General features: G+C 45.8%; 1 protein-coding gene across 9 annotated transcripts in view; it reads left to right on the forward strand.

Annotated features, from left to right (window-relative positions):
• NTM (neurotrimin) overlaps positions 1–23,618 on the forward strand; it is a 982,933-nt gene that overhangs the window by 541,497 nt on the left and 417,818 nt on the right. For 8 of the 9 annotated variants that reach the window (XM_032167911.2, XM_032167912.2, XM_032167914.2 and 5 more), the window contains one exon: positions 1,251–1,335. In XM_032167911.2, the coding sequence (XP_032023802.1) occupies positions 1,251–1,335 (85 nt within the window). Of the gene's footprint in view, positions 1–191; positions 1,336–23,618 lie in introns of those variants that run through there. The other variant, XM_058446582.1, reaches the window with a different exon arrangement.

Here is a 23,618-nt window from a genome sequence, read left to right on the forward strand (position 1 = left end):
GCTGATTAAGGCTGCACGGTAACTTTGTCTTTTTTCCTAATTTGGAAGAGCGTAAATGGTTAAACTCCTGGCCTGGGCTGGGCTGGGCTGGTCTGGTGCACAGCCTGGGCCCGGCGCGGCGGGGGTTAAGGTGGGCGCCCTCGCCCGGCGCCCCGCGCCCGCCCGCCGGGATGAGAGCGCAATCCGCGCCGCCAGCCCGCCCGCCCGCTCGCTCCGAGGCGGCACCGGGAGAAAGTGGCGGTCAGGGATGGAGCTGCTGCCATGACAACCCCGGCGGTCGGGGCCCGCGCGCGTCGGGGCTGCTCCCGGGAGGAAGGCGGCGCGGAGGCCGGGGGCGGCGGCTGAGCTTGGCGTCCGCGCGGCTCCGGTGCCGGCTGCACCGCGCCTTCCCCAGCGAGCTAGCGAGCTAGGGGGCCGCCGCGGTCCGCTCCCGCCGCCCGGCCGCTCCTTCCTCGGCCACCGCCGCAGCCCCTGCCCCGCCGAGCCCCGCCGGATAGCGGCGGCTGCAGCGCGCATTTGGGCTCTGGGGAAGTTGACCGAGGCGGCTGCCGCAGGATCCCGGGTCCGGGGATTGCACGAAGCCCGCGCGGCCGTCTCCTCCGCGCGCCACCCCTGCGCCTCCTGCGAGCTCCACTTCCCATCTGCTATTGTTTCCGATTGTTTTCCGGTGGCGAGCCCGGCTCCGAAACTTACAAAGTGTTGGATTTCCCCTGTTGGAACTGAGCGACCGCAGACCGCCTCTGGGTAGCTGGATGAAGCCCACCCCGTCCCCTTCCAGTACCAAAGTGCTCACTCCTCTCCAAAGTGCCATGTCTGAACTGCCACTGGGAAGAAGCGGCTCCTGAGACGCGCCCACACCTTTCACCTGCCTCGCGCTTCCCCCTCCTCGGCCGCCTTCCCGGCCGAAGCAGCGAGGAGGGAGCCCCCTTTGGCCGTCCTCCGTGGAACTGGTTTTCCGAGGCTGGCAAGCCGAGGCTGGATTTGGGGGAGGAATATTAGACTTGGAGGAGTCTGCGCGCTTTTCTCCTCCCCGCGCCTCCCGGTCGCCGCTAGTTCACCGCTCAGTCCCCGCGCTCGCTCCGCACCGCACCCCACCCACTTCCTGTGCTCGCCCGGGGGGCGTGTGCCGTGCGGCTGCCGGAGTTCTGGGAAGTTGTGGCTGTCGAGGATGGGGGTCTGTGGGTACCTGTTCCTGCCCTGGAAGTGCCTCGTGGTCGTGTCTCTCAGGCTGCTGTTCCTTGTACCCACAGGAGTGCCCGTGCGCAGCGGAGATGCCACCTTCCCCAAAGCTATGGACAACGTGACGGTCCGGCAGGGGGAGAGCGCCACCCTCAGGTAGGGAGCTGACATTATTCTACGAATTGATGATTTGTGTGGGGTGGGGGTAAGGGGCAGGGGTGCAGGTGTGTGCACTGAGGCGTGCCTGGGTTGGCGGAGAGGTCGCCGGTTCCCTGGGCTGCACAATTTATGGCTGCGCTGGGGGCTCTGCCCGGGAATGTGGCGGTCATAGGGAAAGGCTCAGAGGTTCTGGCGGTGAGCTTTCTCCTAAAAACTGGCCTCTGCGGCTCAGGCACTTGTTAAGGGTGAGGGGTGGCTGGACCAGGTGGTCGCTGAGATTGAGGGACTTGTCCCTGGCACTGTCTGTGCCTGAGCCTGGTGGCCGTGGTGACAGGGGGCTTGGAGGGGCTCCCCGTGAGCAGTCTTCTCTGAAGTTAATGAGTCCCAAAGGAGGGGTCTGCCTTGGAGTGAATGCCCCCACTCGCCCATGCCATAGGGCTTTGCCAGCCCTGGCTCCTGCACTCTGGGAGAGCCGCTGTTTTGTCCTGGGCCTGACTGTGCCCGAGCTTTCCTGGGGTGCCTTCATGCCGTGAGCTGGTGGGCAGACAGAGATGCTTTCTCCTGTCTGAACGTGGCTTTCTGAGGCCCAAGTCTTGGAGTCTGATTTGTCCGTGGAAAATGGCATTTACTGGAGTGAACTGTATTCTGTAACTGCTCTCCACCAAAACAGTACGTGCAAAACTCGTCTACTGAAGAGAAACGAGGTTTCAGTGTTGGGTTGGGTCCTGATTGGCTTCTGGGGTTAAGGCTTACAGGCACTGGGGGAGCAGAAGAAGAAGAATCTTGGTTATGCTTTGTGTAAGGTAGAATGAGTCTATCTCCCTGATTACCTTGCCTGCAGAAATGCTAACTCAATTTCCAGTGTTAATAAACCACACCTCTCATATGAGGGCAAAACACTTAATGATTGCAATGGGAAATTTCATTCTCTGGAATTTTATAAGAGAATAAGCATGAGGTGGAAGTTAAGAAGGTTCATGGGAACGATTTCCCTGCCTCTCCTTGATTTAGTCTGCCCTCTTAAATAAAGTTTTCCAAACTAAGCAACAGAACTAACTACAAGGCAACATGGCAATATTCTTGTCCTTTGCACATGAAGATTTCTGGAAAGATAACCCTGGTGCCGGTGTCTACTGTTTTGCCCCTCTGATGACTTCTTCTAGGATTGGGTTGTTTTGGACTGTGTACTTAAGGCCATATCTATAGGATAGAAAATGGTGAAGAGGAGGCAATGGCAATACAGAGCTGAGTTATCAGGACATTGCCAAAGGAAGTGTGTAATTTAGGGACCCATGCGGGGCTGCAAGCATCCAGTGATCCTTTGTCTAGGGAGAGCTTATCCTCATGGCTCTGGTGAACTCCTAGTTATTTGTTGGCTCATGAGACCCACCTCTTCCACTCTTCTAAGTAAAAATAAAGCAACTTCCTTCCCCCACTCTGAAATGATTGTGTATCTGCTTTAAAAATGGATTTCAGGGGAGTTACAAATATGCAATGATTTCAGACTACTTAAATAAAAAACCAAAAATGAATGTCTAAAGCAGTAATAATCAAGGAAATTTAATGTTCTCTGGATGTCCCCTTTGTCCCTAGTCCTTGGCTGCAAGGAGGGCCTCCCAGGGACAGAGACATTCTCATATGGGGAACATTTTAGATATAAATGGGATTTTTTTTTTTTTTTCAAGGAAAAGGTGTAAGGTAGCTCTGTAGAGATTTGAAGATAAATAAACAGGAAGTGGGTCCTGGCAGACAGAGACCAGGCCAGGATCTGGTCTCCAGAAGGTAGTCTTCAAGGCTTATCAAAATCAGGCTTGTCCAGAGGGTGGCTGCGTTCAGCAGAGCTGAATCACGGGACAGGCCTGGGTTAGGAGGAGCCTCTTTTGAAATCGCATTATCATGTACTGGCTGACTTATCTTTCTTTGTCTTCCCTTTCGTGGTTCTTTTTTCTCATTCTGCGGGTCCCCCTCTCTCTTTCAGCACTAATGTTTGTTTGCATTTTCACATGTGTTCTCAACCCACTGGTATCATTTGGGTATGGATGGAGATGGCAACATGGTGGAGCTTCCTTTCTAGACCCTTGAATTGGCCCCGACCCAGCCAAGTTCCTTCTGGAACATCTCCTGCCATTCTGTGCCAGCCTCAGGTGCTGAATGTCTTCCTGACACGAAAGAGAAAGGCCCTCACAGTGGATGGAGCACTACAGGGCAGGGATTAGATGAGCTAGAGTCTGAGCGACACCAGCCCTTGACCGTAGACCTGACTTAGGATATGAATCAGGCAGCAGGTGTAACAAGCAACCAGTATGGAGGATGCTCAGGCCTCTCATGATTGTCCGCCTTCTCAGACTCTGATGCGTTAGAACAAGGAAGGGCTGCCCTGCTGGGATGGACTTTGGTGGGGTGGAAGGCCCTGAACTCTCAAACATAGGTCCTGCATTTTCTTGTTCTGTGTACACAGAGGCAAGTAGGAATTTCAGAATGTATTCTGTTTGCATAAAAATTGCTGCATTTTCATGTAACCTGACTGTAGGTTGCAACAATCTAGTAGTTCAGAGTTCTGAGTTATTTTCTTTTTGCTTTGTATTGTGTGTGTGTAGTGGGACAGAGGATCCCCTCCTTCCTTCCTTCCATCTATCGTTCTCTCTTCTTCCGTTTGTTTTTTTCTTTTTTTTTGGCTAATCATGTGACCAAGCTGTAAGGAACCACAACTAGGGGAGACCAGAGCACCAGTGCTCTGGCCTGGAGGGCGCCATATCCATCTTCCTATGGGTGATTGGGTGATGATGGTGATACATGTAGTTTTCTTCATAACCAGCAGAGGACTTTTTGCTCTAATTTCATTTTATTCTGCTTTGTTCTCACCAACATCATATTTTGAGGATCTTTTGCAGCCCCTAAAGAATAATTGCTCAGCAGAAGATTCTAATGTGAGGAAACTTTTAAAAAATGTTTTATCTTATCCAAGTAGCTCTAACAATCCTTGTGGAGGTATTGGGAAATGTTTCAATTAGCATAGCATTGACAGCCTGAAAAGAATTACAATTTGCAATCTCCCACTCTCTGCCCTCCTGCTGACATTCTGTAGGCATATTTCTTAAAAGGGTAAGGTAAAACAGAATCTGCAGTAATAATACTATTAGCCAATGGTTATTGAGTGCTCATTGTGTGTTAGGGAGTATCTAAGTGTTTTAATAATATCTAACCTATCATTCAGCCTCATAACATTAACACTTTAATAACAGCCCTATGGTGTAGGAGTTATTATTATCCCTGTTTTACAGATGAGGAAACTGAGGTGTGGAGAGTTTACATCCTTTGACGAAGGTGGCACAGCTAGGAAGCTTTGAAGCCAGGCTATGAAGCACTGGTAATAATCATGTTAATAAGATACCTAGTACTATCACTGGTCTGTTACTGTGTGAACCTTTTATGGAAACAGTAACATTTAATCCTCACAACTCTTTGAAATAGACTTAATGATTCCCCCTTAAGGCCCAGAGAGGGGGAATTTACCGGAAATCACATAAGCAGCCAGTGGCAGACCGGTATGCTGGTCAGGACTCCACTCCTTGACTTTGTACACCAGGCTTCCCAGGACTGTTCAGGACCCTTTGAATTCGTGTTCCTCTCGTTCCTCTGTGGCACTTAATGTCTGCCCTATTCATTTTGGCTTAGACCCTGTTTTTCAGTGTTATGGCTCTGTCTTCTTTCTTCCCTTGGGCTGCAGAGCACCCTTGGAAAGCGAGAATCATGCCTTGTGATGGCATGAGCACTGTGTGCTGGCAGATGCTTACTCAAACAAAATGAATGAAAGCCAAACAACGATATCCCCCAGCTATATTCAATTTATCTCCTTACCACATTTCTCTATCATAATTTTATTTTAAATTTCAACTGTGGTCAATCAAAAATGTATTGAGTGGTTCTTTCAAGAAGGGGACTGTATTAGTCCGTTTTCACAGTGCTGGTAAAGACATATCCAAGACTGGGTGATTTACAGAGAAAAAGAGATTTAATGAACTCACAGTTCCACATGGCTGGGGAGGCCTCACAATCATGGCAGAAGGCAAAAGGCACATTTTACATGGCGGCAGATGAGACAATGAAAGCCAAGAGAAAGGGGTAACCTCTTATAAAATCATCAGATCCTGTAAGACTTATTCACTACCACGAGAACAGTATGGGGAAAACTGCCCCAATGATTCAATTATCTCCCGCTGGGTCCCTCCCACAACACATACAAATTATGGGAACTACAATTCAAGATGAGATTTGGATGAGGACACAGCCAGACCATATCAGGCACTGAGCTGGGTGTTTGGGTGTGGAAAGGCATATGGCCTGGACTTGGCTTTTGGGGGCTTGGGTCCAACTGGAAAAGCTGGCTGTGGACAAAGAGGTCATGGACCTTGTGAGGCAGAGTGCACCACGAAAACGTGGGCGATCGCTCTGTCCATGGCTGGAGCAGAGCCCCTCTGTTGGAGCGAAGGCTTTCTGTGGGTTGGCAGGACTGCACTAGCTCCTAGCTCCTGGGTGGAAGTGAGCAGACATCAGTGAGGAATCAGAAAGCCCCAGATGCCCAACTGCATGGGTGTCATTCACTTAGAGACCTTCACTAAGCATCAACACACCTGTCACTTGGCAGTTTCAGTGAATGCTATCCACATTTCAGAGATTCCCCACTTAAGGCAGCAGCTAGTAAAGTGCATTCTTTCCTGGGGATCACTTGGTAGGTGGGCATCAGAGGCTGAACTCTGCATTCTGTCGTGCCTCTAGACAATAGGCTTAGCAATGGGATGATGTTATTTTTCCAGGGTGAGTTAGGAATTGAAGGTCTGAGAAATGTATGCAATTTAGGTTGAGTTTTGACATGGAACTCCATGGAATCACACAGACTAAATGTGGTTTTGATACTTGAGAGGACCCAGGGAGTCACCCTCCAGAAGAAGGAAGCTGTGGCACTTTGCTTATGTCATGTAAAGTGCTTGGAATTTCATTTGATAAGCAGATGGATTCTCTGGTAGTCCCTCCAGCTACTCCACAACCTCTTGAGGGCGGAACTAGGCCTCCTCCAGGCTTGCCTCCTAATCCGCAGCACATGGCTTGGCCTGTGGAATTTGCCAAGAAAATCCGAAGGACTCTTGTCCTGCCTTTCCCTTCACTCACTCTGTTGTGGACACCCATAAACACAGCTTACTCCAGCTGCAAAGCGTTTCCTCTTGTGGTCACCCTTGCTGGGAATACCCCTACCTGGATCTTCCCATGGACAGCTGTTTCTTATCATTTTGGCCTAAGCTCACACAGAATTCCCTCCCTGATGCCTTTCCTGATACGAAATCAAACTAATCCTCTACCACTACCACCAGTCTTACCCTGGCATATCATCCTGGACTTTTTCTTCAGAACAATCATCTCCATCGGAAGTTATCCCATTCATTATTTGGTAATCTGTGTATGGTTCGTCTTCCCCAAAGGGACTGTAAATTCCTTGAGAAGAGATACGCTCGCTCTTGTTAGCAGTGTATAAGCAGTGTCTGGCAGATAGAAAGTGTTCAATAAATTTGTTGCATGAATGACTGTAGGAATGAAGGCCTGAGATCACGTCTTCTTCTCCTTGGAGTCTATGTCCTTTTTCCTGGATTGTCTTGTGTTGTCCTTGCCTTGGGCATGTTACTTCCTCAGTGTCATTTCTGACTGGACAGCTGTGTGAGGCTGCTCCTGTGGAGGTGCTGGAGACAGGTTACAAATACATAGAAGTCATTGAACTTGTGTCTGTCTGTCCAGGCCACAGATGGGGTGTGTTGGTTGTCCGTTATTTCATATTTGCACCCACGACACTTGCCTTCCTTCTGCTGGGTCACTTCCCCACCCGGTCCTTAAGTCTTTGAAGAAGCAGTGATAGTCAACCCCAGGGAAATTAGCATTTTCAAGATAAGGAGGGACACAGAAAAGCACTCTGCCCATCCTTTCTCTCTGTTTGTGGAGTCTGCTGGCAGTGGTTGTGGTGGTATAACTATTGATCCGTTGTTTATGAGTTCACCCGTTCAGAATAGCAATGCTATTCAGGAGGCCTGTGCTGCTCCCACTGCCCTGCCCCCTCTCAGGACCGGCCACTGGGCACTCACCTCTGGGCTTGCCAGGCATCCAGCTGGTGTCCTGTGGCTCTGAGGAGCAGGGACAGATGGGACCAAGGAGGAAGGCTCCTGGAAGCACATTCAGCTGTCGAGGAGCCAAAAACTAAAATGGGAAGACTAAAAACTCAACCAAACATAGGGCAGAAGGAGTAGGAGTATGCCAGTTGTCACTGAAAGCCAGAGGAGGCTACAGGAGGCCAGCTCAGTTCTGTGACACCCCTCATCTAAACCATAAGTGCTTTGCAGAAAAATGTCTCCTTTCTCCCTCTTTTAAATGCATAGCATTCTTGAATTTGAAAGGATTGCAGAGAGCTGGGAGGTCAACCAGCTGGTTTTACAGATAGTGGAAGTAGTGATAATCAGTCTTGCACAAGGATGCCTTCCAGAAGGGTGTGGGGGCCGGCAGCCAGTACACTCTCCATCCCCAGGCCGTGAGCCCTCACTTGGGGCTACGCATGCTGAAGGAAAGGCTATGTTTTCCTACTAAGTGCAAAAGCATCCTCCTGACCATGAATGCTTTCAGTGCATTTAGCTGACATTTATCACCATATTCTCTCCTGACTGCTGGTTTAGTCTGTACCACACCTTGCATTCTTATGCTTTGACTCTCGTTCCACGTGGGACAGCTGTTTGCCGTGGGTCAGGTCCTGTGCTGAGCAGTTTACCAGAAGAACCTCATTTAATCCGCACAGATCCCCCATCAGGTGGACACAATGATTACTCTGATTTTACAGAGCAGGAAACCAAAGCGCTGAGAGGCCCAGTGAAGGTATTTTCCCAGCTCACATACTCAGGTGGGTGCTGAGCCTGGGACTCAGGATGGGTGGTGTCTGACTCCTAGGCAATCCCCCTCTGTTCCATAGTGCTGGTCTCCTTCTGTCCCTTCTATTCTTCATTGACAAGTTCCTCTCCCACTAGAGACCCGGTGAGTTTGGTTGTCCGTCCTTGTCGTGGTGCGCAGGAATCCACTCTCCCGAAGCATGAGGAACAGGGCCTGGGAGTGTTTAAGGTTTCGTGTCCTCCATGGCGTGGAGACACAGGGACCCAGCTGACCTCTAGAGGTCCCTTCTACTCACGTAACCCTATACTTCCCATAGTTTGTTCAGAGGAAGACTCTTATTCCAGGTTCTTCCATTGATCTTTGGCTTTAGGTGTCAGCAATCTTGGACTTTCTCACCAGGAGTTAATAATACCACGAACATTTCCACGTACTTCTCTGGAATGCGGTATTGAACCAATCAAGGCAGACACCAATTCTAGGAGGATTCTACAGGCCAGTCAGTGGCTCTGGATGCCATAGCACCAGGGGAACAGGAGGGACCAGCTCCAAAATGTTTCCTTTTTCTCTTTTTTTTTTTTAAACTAGTAATAGGCATCTCTCCTGGGGAATCTTGTAAAAAAAGATAATTAATGGCAATGGCATATTTGTTCTCTTAGGTTGAAAGTCTCCACGATGAGTAAAATAGAACATTATCCTTGTGATATTTGAGGTCATTTTACTTCCTCAGGAGTAATTTGATGGGTTCCCACTGTGTAATAGATAACTAATACTAAATAAATAATAAGCAATACTACCAACATCATTATAGATGGTCAAATATTTTTAGGAAACCAAGGACATATTGGGTTTAGGATGCAATTTCAAATTGCATGTGTGAGCTGAAGAGAGAAGGAAGCAACGGGGAAGTACAATCATTGGAGACAAACATCTCCAACACACAAGACCTTACTGACTCATAGGTACCAGGAGTGATAGGCTAGAAAGAAGACAGAGTGGGAGACAGGAATCTACAAACTCTGGCTCAGGCAGTTTGCTTGATTGCAAACAAAATTTGTAATCTCTCCACCCTGCATTTAAAGAGGACTATTATTACCCATCTCAAAGTGTTGTTTTAGGTTAAAATGAGATAACACACACAAAACATAGTATATAGTTATAACTTTCTTTCTCTATATATGAATATATATGTATGTACATATGCATGTGTGCATATATGTGTATATAGTATACACACATATACCAATTTTCATTATAAACTATTGTAGTTTAAACACTTTGGCAAATATACCATGTCTTGCTTCTGAAAGATCCAATTATAGGTGGACAAATCCCCCTTTGTCCACCTATCATTGTGAGTTTTTTTGTGGTGCCTGTCCTACACATCTGTTTAGAGATTCTTCAGTTTCAAATCATTTCTTGAGATGTTTGATTTGAGAGGGAGTGAGAACCAGGAGAAAGATATTTCTTTGTTTTTCGTAAAAAGATTGTCGCATAGCAAGTTGTGACAGTTCATGGCTCTGAAGATGCATTTCCCACCAGAAAAATTCATCCAGAAGGTTCTGTGGAGCAGGTTATCTGTGAATTCATGCATAGATTTCAGATTGCCAGACCCTTTGTCCTCAGAGAAATGATTTTTCCATGATAATTCCACTGGAGTCAAATGGTAAAAAACAGGGTCTGGGATAACGTGTGTTGGGGAAGGGGCAGTTTAAGACTCCTGCAGCTTTAATGTTCTCTAACTGTAAATCTTCTCTTCATTCATATCTGCTGATCATTGGGAGGCAGACTCAGGGCTTGAGTGGTGATGGTGAAAATAGAGAAGAAGGCTTCTTTGCGTTTGGGAATTTTACTTTTGGTCAGGTCTAGGGCAACACCAGTGCATCTGGCGTTAGAAACTGATCTCAGTATTCACTGCTGGGATCACAGGAAGAGTCCTGTCCATTTTAACCCAATGTCAAAGGGCTTAAATTAGTTTAAACGTAGTGAACTATGAATAGCAGTCTTGATCTTTCATGATTTGTTTTTCTTAAATCTCATTTATTCACATTGTTGAATTCTTTGGTTTTATTTGGGTGTATTTGGGCAACTTGCTGTCTTATCAGTGTGAAATGTTTTGGCTTAGAAAGCTTTTGGGGGGTTAGATTTGTCTTATAAAATGAACATATGAACTAATCTTACAATCTTGCTGATGGATTTCTTAAAATAATAGAATTTTTAATGAAAACAGCATCAACCAACAGACTGATGGAAAATTAAAAAAACTAAAATCGACCTTCAAACAAGCTTTGTTGGGTTCATGGAGTCAAAGGAAGATGTATCTGTGTGAAAATAGTTTTTTAATCTTCTCTGGCTTTCAAACGGCCTCTAATGTGCCGGATGAGTGAAAACATGCTCTCACATTCAGAATAATCATCTTTGGATAAATTTACCTGTCAGGAGGGCTCAATCCCGAGCTCTAACCCATCAGAAGCTATAAGTAAGAAAAAGAACGCATGCGAATTATTTTTAATTTAGTGCAGTTTTTATACAGAAAAGCTGGAAATAGCAATGCTGTGGTGTTATGGGTTGAATTTTGTCCCATCTCCCCACCATTAAAAAATTATATTGATGTCCTAACCTCCAATAGCTTACAGTGTGACTTTATTTGAAAATATGGTTGCTGCAGGTATAATTAGCTAAGGTGAGGTCATACTAGAGTGTGCCTCTAAACCAATATAACTGGTGTTCTGGTAAAAGGATGCCTATGTGGAGACACAGAAGACACGCAGGGAGTGACAACAAAGGCAGAGGCTGTAGTGATGCACCTGCAAGCCAAGAAATGCCACAGATTGCCAGCAGGCAGCCAGGAATCAGGACGAGGCAAGGAGGGAAACTTCCCTACAAATTTCAAAGGGAGTATAGCCCTGCCAACACGATGATCACCATGATTTCAGACTTCTGGCCTCCAGAACTGTGAGACAACACATTTCCACTGTTTTCAGCCCCCCAGTTTTGGTACTGCATTATGACAGCAGTAGGACACTGGAACATTTGCATATTAAAGAAATAATTTTGTTAAGTAATAGTAACAATCATGCAAAGGACCACAGATAGGCCTGGTTAGATCACCCAGTTCCCAACTATGACACGAGCCACTGCAGTCCACAGAGGAAGTGCCAGAGTCCAGAATGCTTCTGGGTCTCAGTCATGAGCCCGGCCTCTCCATTACAAATCCTAAAGAAGCCAATCAGGGTGGAAATGCTTGCCCTTTTATTCCTCAGAGGCCATCAGCAGAAACCCTATTGTATCTTCTCAGTTATCTCAACCACCTCAGAAGTCACAGACCCTCAACCTCAGGGCCATGCATCATTTTCTAGATTCATATCCCAACATCCAACAGCCTAACCCAGTTACAAACCTCTTCCTCATCCTCCAAACCTTTTTACTCTCTGGACTTAATGATCTGTCACCAGCAACATTTTTACATTTCCAGTCTCTACTTTGAATGTTCCCCCCTTATTATTATTTTTTTTCTTTTTTGCTTTAGTTGAAACTCGGCTGTTCCCTGGATTATTTCCACTCCTGGAGTCCTCAAAAGTGGCTGTTTTTCTCCCATACCTTGCTGACCCTGAGGTCTGAAAGTTGGATAAACGTCCTCCTTGCTACTCATTATGGCTGCTGGACATTCCTTTTTCATCTTTCTCGACATGTCCCGTTAGAGTGGAGCAAATGCCACCTGGCTCTGTTGCCCTCTGCCCCTTCCTTGCCGTAGTCATCTGCCGTCAGTTCTGACCACGCTTCTTCACTCTGGACCTCCAGACCGCACGCACATCCTGCTGCTCATCTACAGAGCCTTTTAATGTTGACATTCAAACTGGGTCCTCCCAGCCAGTACCTTTGACACAAGCCCATTGGACCACGGCCAGCTACTCCATCCTGCCCTTCCCTCAGTCTTTCTGATCTTAGGAATTGCAAACCTAGTACATCTTATTTTTTTCATTCTCTCCTGTGCTTCATCTAATTCATCGCTAAATTCTGTTTGTCTTTTCTTTTAAGAGTTATCCTGAATCAGACCACTTTTTACCACCTCAAGCACTACCTCCCTGGGCAAAGCCACCACCGTCTCTCCTTGGCTATTCTGGTGGCATTTTATCTGGTCTCCCTGTTTCTGCTCCTCTTCCCCTGGAGTTTATTATCTGCCTAGCAACCCCAGCTACCATTTCACAAGAATTACCTGACTCTGTTCAAAACCTACAGTGGCTTCTGGCTAAACTTAGAATGAAATGCAAACACCTTGATGGCGTAGAGGCTTTTTAATCACCTGGTGCCTGTCTAAGCCTGATACCACTCCCCACGTCACTGCTGCCTCACTCGTGTGAATGCAGAACGCTGAACTTCTCTGCTCTTCCTGGAACTTACTAAGACTGTTCTTGACTTAAGAAATGTTCTTTCCTTTCTCAGGATCTGCTATAAACTTACGTGCCTAGACCTTCATTGAATTCATGCATCTACTCCAATACCCCGTTTTAAAAAAAGGCTTTGCAGACCATCCTGTTTGAAATAGCCATGTCCTCAGCCCCCATCTTTCTATCCCTCTACCTAGCTTTAACTTTCTTCACAGCCTGTAACACCTAGAGAAGTCTGTTATTTATTTATTTCTTATTTATTGCTACGCCCCCTGAAATGCAGGGTCCACAAAGCTGCTGAGTTTATTACTCTCATTTATAGTGATTACATGACTGCCTGGGACATGGGATCTATTACAGGATATTTGTTGAGTGAATGAAACGTTTGTTAGGAATCATATTAAGCTATTAATAGTGAAATTATTTATCTTTTACTAGAAAGAGGAAACTCAGGTCTGTCTCTGTACTGGCATGGGATTGGGTGTTATTAAACAGAGTTCAGATAGGGTGTGCGTGAGCTGGCGTGTTTGTTTTCTAGGTCAGAGAGTGGAATGAGACATTGAGGAGGAAATTGTCAGGCAATGTGACACACTTCATAAAATCTACACATGTGCAATCTCAAGGGCCTTTAAATAATCCACTTTCACAAGGGGTTTTATGGAAAATCTAATAAACACTGGAGAATAAGGATTATTCTGCTCAAGGCCTACAAACTTTGGGGGAAGGGAAGGAAGTGAAGTGGCAGCTAGAAATCAGGGTGTGAGCCTGAAGTTTCACACATCAGTCAATGCTCAATCTTTCACGTTAACCTTTCTCTATTAAGAGAATTGTACCTTAGAGCTCCAGAGGCTAACGATCAAGTGCAGGGTCTGGAGCCAGACCCTCCTCCCATCCCCAGTTTCAAATTCTGGCTCAGCCACTGGGTATATGACCTTTGGCACGTGTATTCGCCTTGCTGTGCCTCAGTTTATCATCATTTGAAGGGATTAATAATAGGGGTTCCGGGCCAGTGTGAAGCGTGAAGTACTCAGAACAGAGCTTGGCACTCTGCTTATACTTGGTGTTAGCCTTACATAGCTGCGGAAGGACCTGGCCTGCAGTGGGCCCGTGGTGGGCAGAGGGCAGGGTGTGCCTCTTGTGACCCTGGAGCTATGTGTGGAAATGCACAGTGCAGGGTGCAGAGCTGGGGGCCGTGGCTGACACTGGTGCACACTCTACAGTTACACAGACATCTGGTGGTGGGGTGGCTTTTGAAAAGTTATCAGTGCAGTTCATTGTTTTTGGCACGTGACTTGTGGTCTCCGGCCAAGGTGACCTGGCTTTTAGTCCTGGCTCTGTCCCAATGCATCATGTGGGGCTGCTAAGAAAATGAGCATTCCCAGGCCTCAGGTTCACTCTGTGAAGTGAGAATACTGCTCTGTTTCGTTCTTTAGTTTTGAGGAAGAGATTACTAGCTGCTCAAATCATACGTAAGTTTATTTTTCCCCTGAACACAAACTCGGCTGCCTTTCCCAGCCTCTTTTGAATTTAGAGGTGACCATGTGACAGCTCTACCCAAAGGAATGTGAGCCGAAGCTCTGTGTAGGTTGGCCCAGAAAAACATCCCCTGTGAAATTCTTTATGTTCTTTCTCCTTAGACCATCTGGATGTTGATGTCCAAAATTACCTTGGAAACCTGCGTCCTGTTTGGCAGAGCTCCATCGGCCAAATTCTTGAATGACAGCACAGAGCAGGGCTCTCACACCCCCACCCACCAGCTGGCCAGGAACCTTGTTAAATTATTACCTAAAGGAAAAACAAACTTGTATTCATGCTTCTGAGAGTTCAGAGATGATTTGTTACAATAGCTAGCATTATCCTATCTAAGTCAATACTCAACCATTATGATTTATATTTTCTGATTTCAGCTGCATAGACATATACAGATGTAGTTTCCGAATCCAGACCTAAGCACTTATTACAATTTCTTGGCAAGACTTTTGGTGATTTTTGCATGTGTCTGAAAGTGAGAACCATGGCCTTTTCAAACGGAAGTCTCAAATGTTTGATTTTCATTAGCTTGACTGTTTACATCTGTGGTCCAAGTAACATGTCTGCTTTATTCTACAGGAATGTGAAAACCAGTGACAAGGAAAAGTTTTACCTTGAGGCAAATGAGCACATATCCATAATGGACATAACTCAAGACATGCTATAATTGGTGAAAATACCCCTTAGATGATAAATTACTCATTAATGGCTGGAGGTCACTTATTTAGTATAACCTTTTGTGCCAGAGATATTCTAACATCCAGTGTTTTAATTGACACACACTAAAGAGATAGATAGGATGATTTGTAGGCTTGTTCTCAAAAATGTTAAAGAGAAAGAAGAGAAAACCACTATTAGAGTTCTTTTTTTTTTTTTTTTTTTTTTTTTAAAACAGGGTCTTGCTCTGTCACCCAGGCTGGAGTGCAGTGATGCAATCTCAGCTCACTGCAGCCTCAACCTCCCTGGGCTCGGGTTACCTTCCCACCTCAGCCTCCCAAATAGCTGAGACCACAGGTACATGCCACCATTGCCCAGCTAATTTTTGTATTTTTTTGAGAGACAGGGTTTCACCATGTTGCCAAGGAGATCTCAAACTCCTGGGATCAAGCGATCTGCCTGCCTTGGCCTGCCAAAGTGCTGGGATTACAGATAGATGTGAGCCACCACACCCAGCCAGAGTTCCAGGCTTTGAAGAGAAACCAGGTGGTGGAGAAATCGTGTATGGATTTGGGTAAAGGAGAAAGGAAGCTATGGAAAGGGGAAGAGGCTGAGCCAGAGTTGTGGGTAGGAGACGTACAAGGAATGGAGGCAATGTAGAGACAGGGGGCAAGAGTCAGGTGGCTTGATTCCACCTTTTGTAATTCAGGGGTCAGGGATCTTGTCTTATTTTTGTTGTTGCTTTGGTATGCTGAGCAGGGCTTGGCACATAATAGGCGCTTAATGTATCCTTGGAGAATAGATGGATGTGTTTTGCTGTGTTGCTTCAGTAGTGCCTACTGTACATCTCCTATGAGCCAGGAACTGTTCTAGGTGCTAAGTTCCTCTCTTACAGAGTGATGTTTAGTGAAGGAGATAAGGGTTGCAACTTGTATGGATTAGAAAAGAAGGCATCTTCTCCTAGCATGCAACTTGCGCAGACCAAGTAGCAGTAGGCATTCCTCGCTGATGATGTTGTCACTAGAGTCCCTGGCTGAGTAAACAGAGTGCCAGCTGCATTATTTTGTTACCTTCTTCAGCCCTTGAGCAGCGCACAACCTGCACAACTGTACATAGCAGGAACCAGCTGTCAGAAAACAAATAAGTAAACAAACAACGCAGCACATGGTGGAAAGTATTGGGGCAGAAAGTAAACTGTAGGTTAGGGGACAGAGTAATCTGGTGTGCAGGGAGGGGTAGGGGCTTGCATGATGGTCAAGGTGGTGAACCGTGGGGAGAGCCATGCAGGGAACAGTGTGCTGGGCAGGTGGATCGGCAAGTGGAATGACCTCGTCAAAGACGAGCAAGGCAAGGAGGAGGAAGGGTCAAAGCTGAATAAGGAGCAGGCAGTCAACAAAGGGATCTGGGGGTCCTCGGTGTCTGGAAGTGCTCTTACCACGTCAGAATTAAGGTGTGAATGATGATAGGAGCACAGCTCTCAGGAGATGGGAATGAAATAAAAATCCCACATAAGCGAGTGGCCCCAACACCTGTGTGGATTCACTTGCTGCGCACGGAGGCCTGGTGGTTTCCATGTGGACTTTGTGGATTTGTGGCAACCCATATTTGACGTGTCACCCCTGCAGCACACACATCCAGCCGTGAGCTTCCAGGGTTTTCTAACTGAAATGTCATCCTTCTTGGGTCCGCTCTTGTCATTTTCACTTATCACATCTGAAAGTTATAAACGTTTAAAATGTGCATGATATCCAATTTGACGTTTTACCTGTTGCCATTTCCAAGATATTACACTGTGAAATTAAGCTGGCATTTTACGATCATATGTGGATGTGTGCGTAAGTATAAGTAGGCACGTATTTGGAATTAATGGACTCATAGAAATCAGAGATGGATTAGGCCTAATGAGCTGTTCAGAAGAATTATTTAGCACATATTTCATCTCTCTATTCGGTAATCAAACCTACACAGTGTGTATGCTAAGGAAGTGAGATTTTTGCCTTTTTAAAAAATTTCTTGGATTATCTCCATTTGTGGCTGAAAATTTAACATTGCACCCTAGAGCATTTTGCACCAACTTTATTAAGCATTCAGTCTGACATTTCCCTGCCCCTTGGGTTACCTTTGTTATTTAAAAAGTAGTTGCTTTCCTAGTTACCATCAATATACAATTAGTAGTTGGTGCTGGGCTCCAAGCACCACACCAGGGTCCTGGCCTGGCCTTGGAGCCATTGTCAAAAACAAAGTCTTGCCCAAGTCTCTGAGGCTGAGTTAGGCCTGACCTTCAGAGTGTAGCGATTGGAAGACTTGGAGAGTTAAGCCTAGGTGGGAAGTGTATATATTTTGTTTGAATTTTTATCCACAGTAAATGGATGCAGCTTTGTCTTTTCACCTAAGGCCTATGGTCACCTTCCTCTGGAAGCCACGTGCACTTGACTGGTGCCACTTTGGCTTCTGCTAATTCCTTGAAGCACACAGTTTCAACAGACTTTCCAAATACTATTCACAACATGGGGTCCCGTACTTACTAACAGGAAGAAGGAAAGCAAATGTGGGATACTTGATAGTGTAGAAGGACACTTGATACCCAGAGGAGGATTTTCTTGACACTGTTACAGAGACACAAAATCACAGAGCCCTGTGGTAGCATCAGAGATGGGCTCGCACATACTCAGCTCCCAATAGCCAGGAGTCTACCCTGTGAATTTTCTTTACAGCATGGCTGGATACAGTATTTACATATTTATCCTAAACATATATACTCAACTTGTAAGTCTGCCTGAAACATGTGAATTGAGAATATGTTCTGTAGTGGGAACAATGGATTCTGGTGTTGGGAAAAACTTAAGCTGGGACTTAACTTGAGCTGTAAAATTATTAACCTAATCTCTCTGAGCCTTTATTTTTTTTTTAATCTGTGAAATGGGGCTAAATTATATCTTAATACCTACCTGACAGAGTTGTTAAAAGAATCATCACCATAATATTAATAACAACAGAAACCAAAATCGGTAGAAGCACTTAATGAGAACCTATGCTTACATGATCAATGCTTTGCAAGGGTTACCCGAGGGTCTACCCTGTGAATTGTCTTTACTGCATGGCTAGATACTTATACTACTTATCATAAGTATTTTTAATAATTACATAAGACAAGATATAAAATCTTAAGGATTGTACCTGGCATATATGAGGCACTAAACCAGTTATTTCATATTGTTAATACATTCCATTAGCAGAAACAAGCTAAAATGCTTAGGCATGGATAGAGGATGATGGAAGACGTTCTGGCTCTTGCCAGAATCTCCAGACACAAACCTTTTCTGTGATCTCCTGTCTGTGTTTTGTCCCACTACAAACTCTGAACTCACCATTCCCCATGGCTTGCTTAGCCTGGTTGCATTTTCCACCTCCTTCCCGGCTACTCTTTCTCAACCACCCATCCACCCCCAGCAAGTCCAGTTAAAATCCTGCAAACAGCATCGTTCTCACCCTTTCCTTCATTTTTTCAATCAGTACAAACCTGTTGTTTTCTCATGTTCCCATAGTTTGTTGTTTAAAATCATTCAATTATTTATTCAGGAAAGAAAGTGTCCCACATCTGCTAAGTGCCTAACCCTGTTCTAGACTCTGAGACTTGAGAAGACAATGAAGAAGTAAGTGGCTGCACAATGCGATGTCCGGTAGTGATGAATGCTCTGAAGAGGAGAGCAGCAGCCAGGGAGGGGAAAGGAGGAAGTGTGTGAGTTTAGACTCCCTGGTTAGGGGAAGGCCCTCCTACGCAGGCCTTGAGTGAGAGCTGATGAATGAGGGCGTGAGCCGGCCCACATTTAGGAGAGGGGTTTCCTAGGCAGATACAAAGGTGCCGAGGAGGGATCATCCTTGGCCTGAACCAATGGGGGCAGATGTAGGCGTGGCCTGGTCCAAGCCACAGGCCTTGGTGATGGCTTTGGATTTTACTCTTAGTCTTACAGGAAGCCTCTGGAGCAGTTTGACAGTTTGAGCTGCTGCATGTTAGCAGTTTTTTTTAATTTTAAATTTTTTATTTTTCTGTCACTTATTGCCCTTATAAAAACTTTCCATTTTTTTATATACGGCAAAGGCTGTATTTTCTTTGCATTTTTGTGTTAGAGACAGGACACAGCCCTCGTGTAGAACCGCCTCTGCACCCCCACAATTTCCTGTGCCACCTCCATTGTTTTAAGCACTTAACTGTGATACAGGACAAAGCTCATTTCTGCAGACTTTCTCTTTTGTTTAGTTCACACTGATTCACAAAGTAAGAAGCCACTTCCAGTGGTCCTATCATGAAGATTTCCTCGAAGGATGGTGAAACCCCACGGAATTACAAGTCCGCTTGCTTTCCTGGGTGAATAAACACCAGGCCGCTCCCTGGACTTTCCTTGTCGTTTGTGATCAAAGGCTCAGCTACCTCGTGCTCATGGTCCTGCGGTGGCTGAAATCCGTGAAATGTCCAGAAAGAATGATTTGTCATGAATGCATCAGCAAGGAGGCTATAAGCTTCTATTCTTATTTTCTTATCTAATTTTAAACACTTTTTCATTGCTTTAAAAAAGTAGATAATGACTGTTCATTTAGTGTTTTTTTTTTTTTTTTTTGAGACGGAGTCTCGCTCTGTTGCCTAGGCTGGAGTGCAGTGGCGCGATCTCGGCTCATTGCAAGCTCTGCCTCCCGGGTTCACGCCATTCTCCTGCCTCAGCCTCCGAGTAGCTGGGACTACAGGCGCCCGCCACCACGCCTGGCTAATTTTTTGTATTTTTAGTAGAGACGGGGTTTCACCGTGGTCTCGATCTCCTGACCTCGTGATCCGCCCGCCTCGGCCTCCCAAAGTGCTGGGATTACAAGCGTGAGCCACCGCGCCCGGCCATTTAGTGTTGATGTTACTGCCTTGGTCAGTGTTGGGGGTTGTTTAACCATTCGGTGTACACCAGTGACTTTTTGGTCTGTATTTCCCAACAATTACACTGAGTTGCAGAGAAAATATTAATTAAACATACCTCTATTTTAAAAGGCAATATTAATATATAATTCCCATTAGAAATACATTTGAAACTTTTGTGTTAACTCTTTACTTTTGTCACCAGAGCCTTCCCTTCTAGACAGTGGAAGTGAGTGGGACAGGTGGCCATATATGGTCTGAGCAGGTGGGCAGAGGAAGAATGCAGGGTACTTGTTGCTCTCTGGTTGGTCCTCCTTCCTCCACACTTATTTTCAACCTTCTGGCCCCTCACGCTGGGCCCAGCTCATGCCCTGCACTCGGTAAATGTTTAATGAAATGCTTATGCGAGGAGCACAATATTTTACGTGTACAGGGAGCCAAATGCATATTATTTTCCTTTTGTTATGAAATATTTTATATACCAGCATGTGCATAACATATCTATGTATAAAAACATAATACATTGATCACCTGTGTTCTCTCGGCACAATCTAAGAAATAGAACCTTCTATTACCTGTGAAACTTTCTGCATTCCCACCTATTTTCTACCCTTTCTTGCTTGAGGAGATCACCACTGGCCTGAATTTTTGTTTATTTCCTTCTTTCCTTTAGACTTTTACCAAATATATAATTATTCTCAAACAACATATTATCTAGTTTTTCTTGTTTTTCCCTCCAAATAGAAATAAATTTTATGTATTCTCCTGCAAATGTTTTTCATTTAATGTTATACATTTTCTAATAATTTAAAATTAATGTAGTCCTGAATGTGAACAAAGGCAGAGCTCTAACCCAGTCATTTCAGATAATTAACTGGTCTACAACCCATCTGTCAGAAGTGCTTTGATGCTCTTTGACCATGTGTGTGTGCGTACACAAAACACCTGCCGAAAATATTAAATAAAAGCAGAAAGGCTTTTACATCAACACAGTAGTGCTCATAATGTTTCTGCGTAGTGGAATTGCGAGTGACATAGATCTTTTTGTGTTTTCTCTAATTATTAAATTAAAAAAATTAAATTTTGTGTTTTCATAACCAGATAGGATTAGTGTCATAAGAATAGGTTCCTAGGCCAGGTGCGGTGGCGTAGATGTACAGATGTAATCCCAGCACTTTGGGAGGCTGAGGTGAGTGGATCACTTGAGCCTAGAGTTCAAGACCAGCCTGGGCAAAACCTCGTCTCTACACAAAATACAAAAATTAGCTGGGCATGGTGGTATGCGCTTGTGGTCGCAGCTACTGGAGAGGCTGAGGCAGGAAGATCACTTGAGCCCAGGAGGTCCAGCTACAGTGAACCCAGATGGCGCCACTGCAGTCCAGCCTGGGATACAGAACAAGACAGTGTTTCAAAAAAAAAAAAATAATGTGTGTGTGTGTGTGTGTGTGTGTGTGTGTGTGTTCCTTTTGACCACACACTGATTCGTGTAGGCCATGGGGCTTTTTGCACACACACCCCCGTGTGTAGGGCATTGCGCTAGGTGGTTTGGGCTACAGAAATAAATAAGACACAGTTCCTGTCTTCCACATGCCCATGACCTGGTTAGGAATGGGGAGCTTCAGAAGCAAGACCTGAGGAAGTGACTGAGAAGGAGACACTGCTGGTCTAGAAGGCCACCTTGTAATCTGGGATATGGTGGGGGGTGGTGCAGGAGCATAGAAGGGACACTGGCGGTTTGGAGGAGAAGTGGTGGCCTGCATCTATGAGGGCTGAGGGTGGCTGTGCCATGGAAGCCAAAATACAATAGGGAAATGGAGCAGCAAGAGGCCACCAGCTACAGCTGACCCATTTCTGGCGGGAGAGAGGACCTCAGAGTTGCGGGTGGCCTTCGCGAGTCTTTCCTGCCACGGCCGAGCCTCGATCCATTTCCAGCTGAGCCCAGAGCAGCCAGGACTTTCAGAACCAGGAAGACTGATAAGCGTGTCTCTGGATGGCTACGTCAGGTTCAATTTTATTCAGCAAGTATTCATTCCGTGCCAACCACGTGCCAGGCACTGTTCTAGGCTTTGTGGAATACAGTAGTTGTCAAACATAATAAAATCCCTGTCCTCACAGCACTTCCCTCCTGGTGGAATGAGACAGTGAACAAAATACATACAAAACGTAGAATAAGTTAACTGGTGACACATGCTGTGGAGTGGGGCGGGTGGATAGGAAAGGAAGATGAAGCCTACGATTCCAAATAGGATGTCTAGAACAAGAATAATCCCTTGCTTATTGGTATAGTTTAAATTGTCAACAAAAACATGCGTTATTTTGACATAAGAAACATCAGGAAAAAGGTAAAGACCACAGTTTATTGCAATATATGCTTTTTTCAACATTCGAGGAAAAGAGACTGTGCATGCTGTATCGGAAATATGTATTAGTGTCTAAAACGGTGTAGAGCCACAGTGTTGATCTTCATTTATCACCCCAGTTCTTCCTGGATCTTAATTGCCCCTGTCAGAAAGAATAACAAATGGAAGCACTTTGTCCAGCTTCTGCACAGAAAGCCTGTCTCTGATCAGCAGACGAGGAATAGGAGACGATGCTGATGGTGGTGATTAGTTTACCTTAATGAGCGTGCGCTGGTCATCAGTCTGTGTTGCAGAGGGATTCGCGCCCTGCCCACAGGGGACTTTCCAGATGCTGCGGAGCTGGGCCTGAGCTGCAGGAGGTACAGAGGCTGGTTCGGACAGCCGATCCTTGGGGCAACTTTTAGGCCAAGGGCCTTTGGAACTGAATTGAGTGGAGCAATTTAACTGCCCGGGACACACGAAGCCTCTTAAAAGCAATGGCCGGTGAATAAGCCAGAAGTCATAAATAGACAAAGTAACAAGCAAATAATGGGATTAATAAATAGACAGGGGAGCAGAGCCAGGGCTGTGAGCTGAGCGCCACTAGATCAAGAAATGTCAGCTTTTCTCTCAGCTTTTCCTCCACAGCGCCAACTGTCAGTAATTTAACTAACATTTTGTAAATAAATGTGGCACTCGGACAGCTGTCAACGCGCCTGCTATGAACACTCCTTTTGTCACTAAAAGCTGGCAGTGACGCTCTGCTTCTCCTGCAAGTGCAGCCAGCACTGCCAATTGGCTCCTGGTCCTGGGACTGTCAGGGAGTGCATGGGGCCCTGGGGCAGGGAGGCGGGTGCCTGCCCCAGAGACCTCACTCTCCTACACCCGCAGGCATCGCCAGGGCTCAGCTCTTTCTGGTGCACTTGGCCGGTTTGTAAGGTGCTTCCGTCAGAAACGAGAGCATTGTTTTCCAAACACCTTGTGTTTTAGCTGGGAGTTCCGTGTCCCTGACCATCTAGTTACCCCGCAAAGGATTTGCTCTTTCTAAATAAGACATTCATTTATCTAGGTTAAAAATACGAAATGCACTGCTTTCCACTCTAGCTGCTGGGTCGTTATTTAAGGTTATGCAGCCAGAGTCTCCTTGTGCTGTAGTTTGCTCCTGAACTTGAAACTAATGGCTCTGGACTGTGCCTTAGGTCTCCCAGGTTTAATCACGAAGTTTTATTAAGTTAGTGCTTTAGTGTCCTCTTCCCGGAAAGACTCTATCTCAAAGCTTCTTAACCTATACCCAAGCAGAATAAGGAGAGGAAGAATCTGTCTTAATATCAAAGTCCCGTGGGCAATGAATTTGGGTTATTGAAATATATGAAATCTAGCTTGCTGAGGAAAAGTGTGAACTGGGTAATTAAGTAGTCAGAAATGCATTTAATAATAATAAAAATTCTAGTGGGCATTTACTGGGCTCTTTTTTTTGGAGGGGGGGAGATGTTATTTTACAAAGTGCCTTACATATTACCTCCTTTAACACTCAGAGCCCCATGACCATCCCGATTT

This window comes from Hylobates moloch, unplaced genomic scaffold, assembly GCF_009828535.3.
Source record: "Hylobates moloch isolate HMO894 unplaced genomic scaffold, HMol_V3 SCAFFOLD_11, whole genome shotgun sequence".
Taxonomy (NCBI): Eukaryota; Metazoa; Chordata; class Mammalia; order Primates; family Hylobatidae; genus Hylobates; species Hylobates moloch.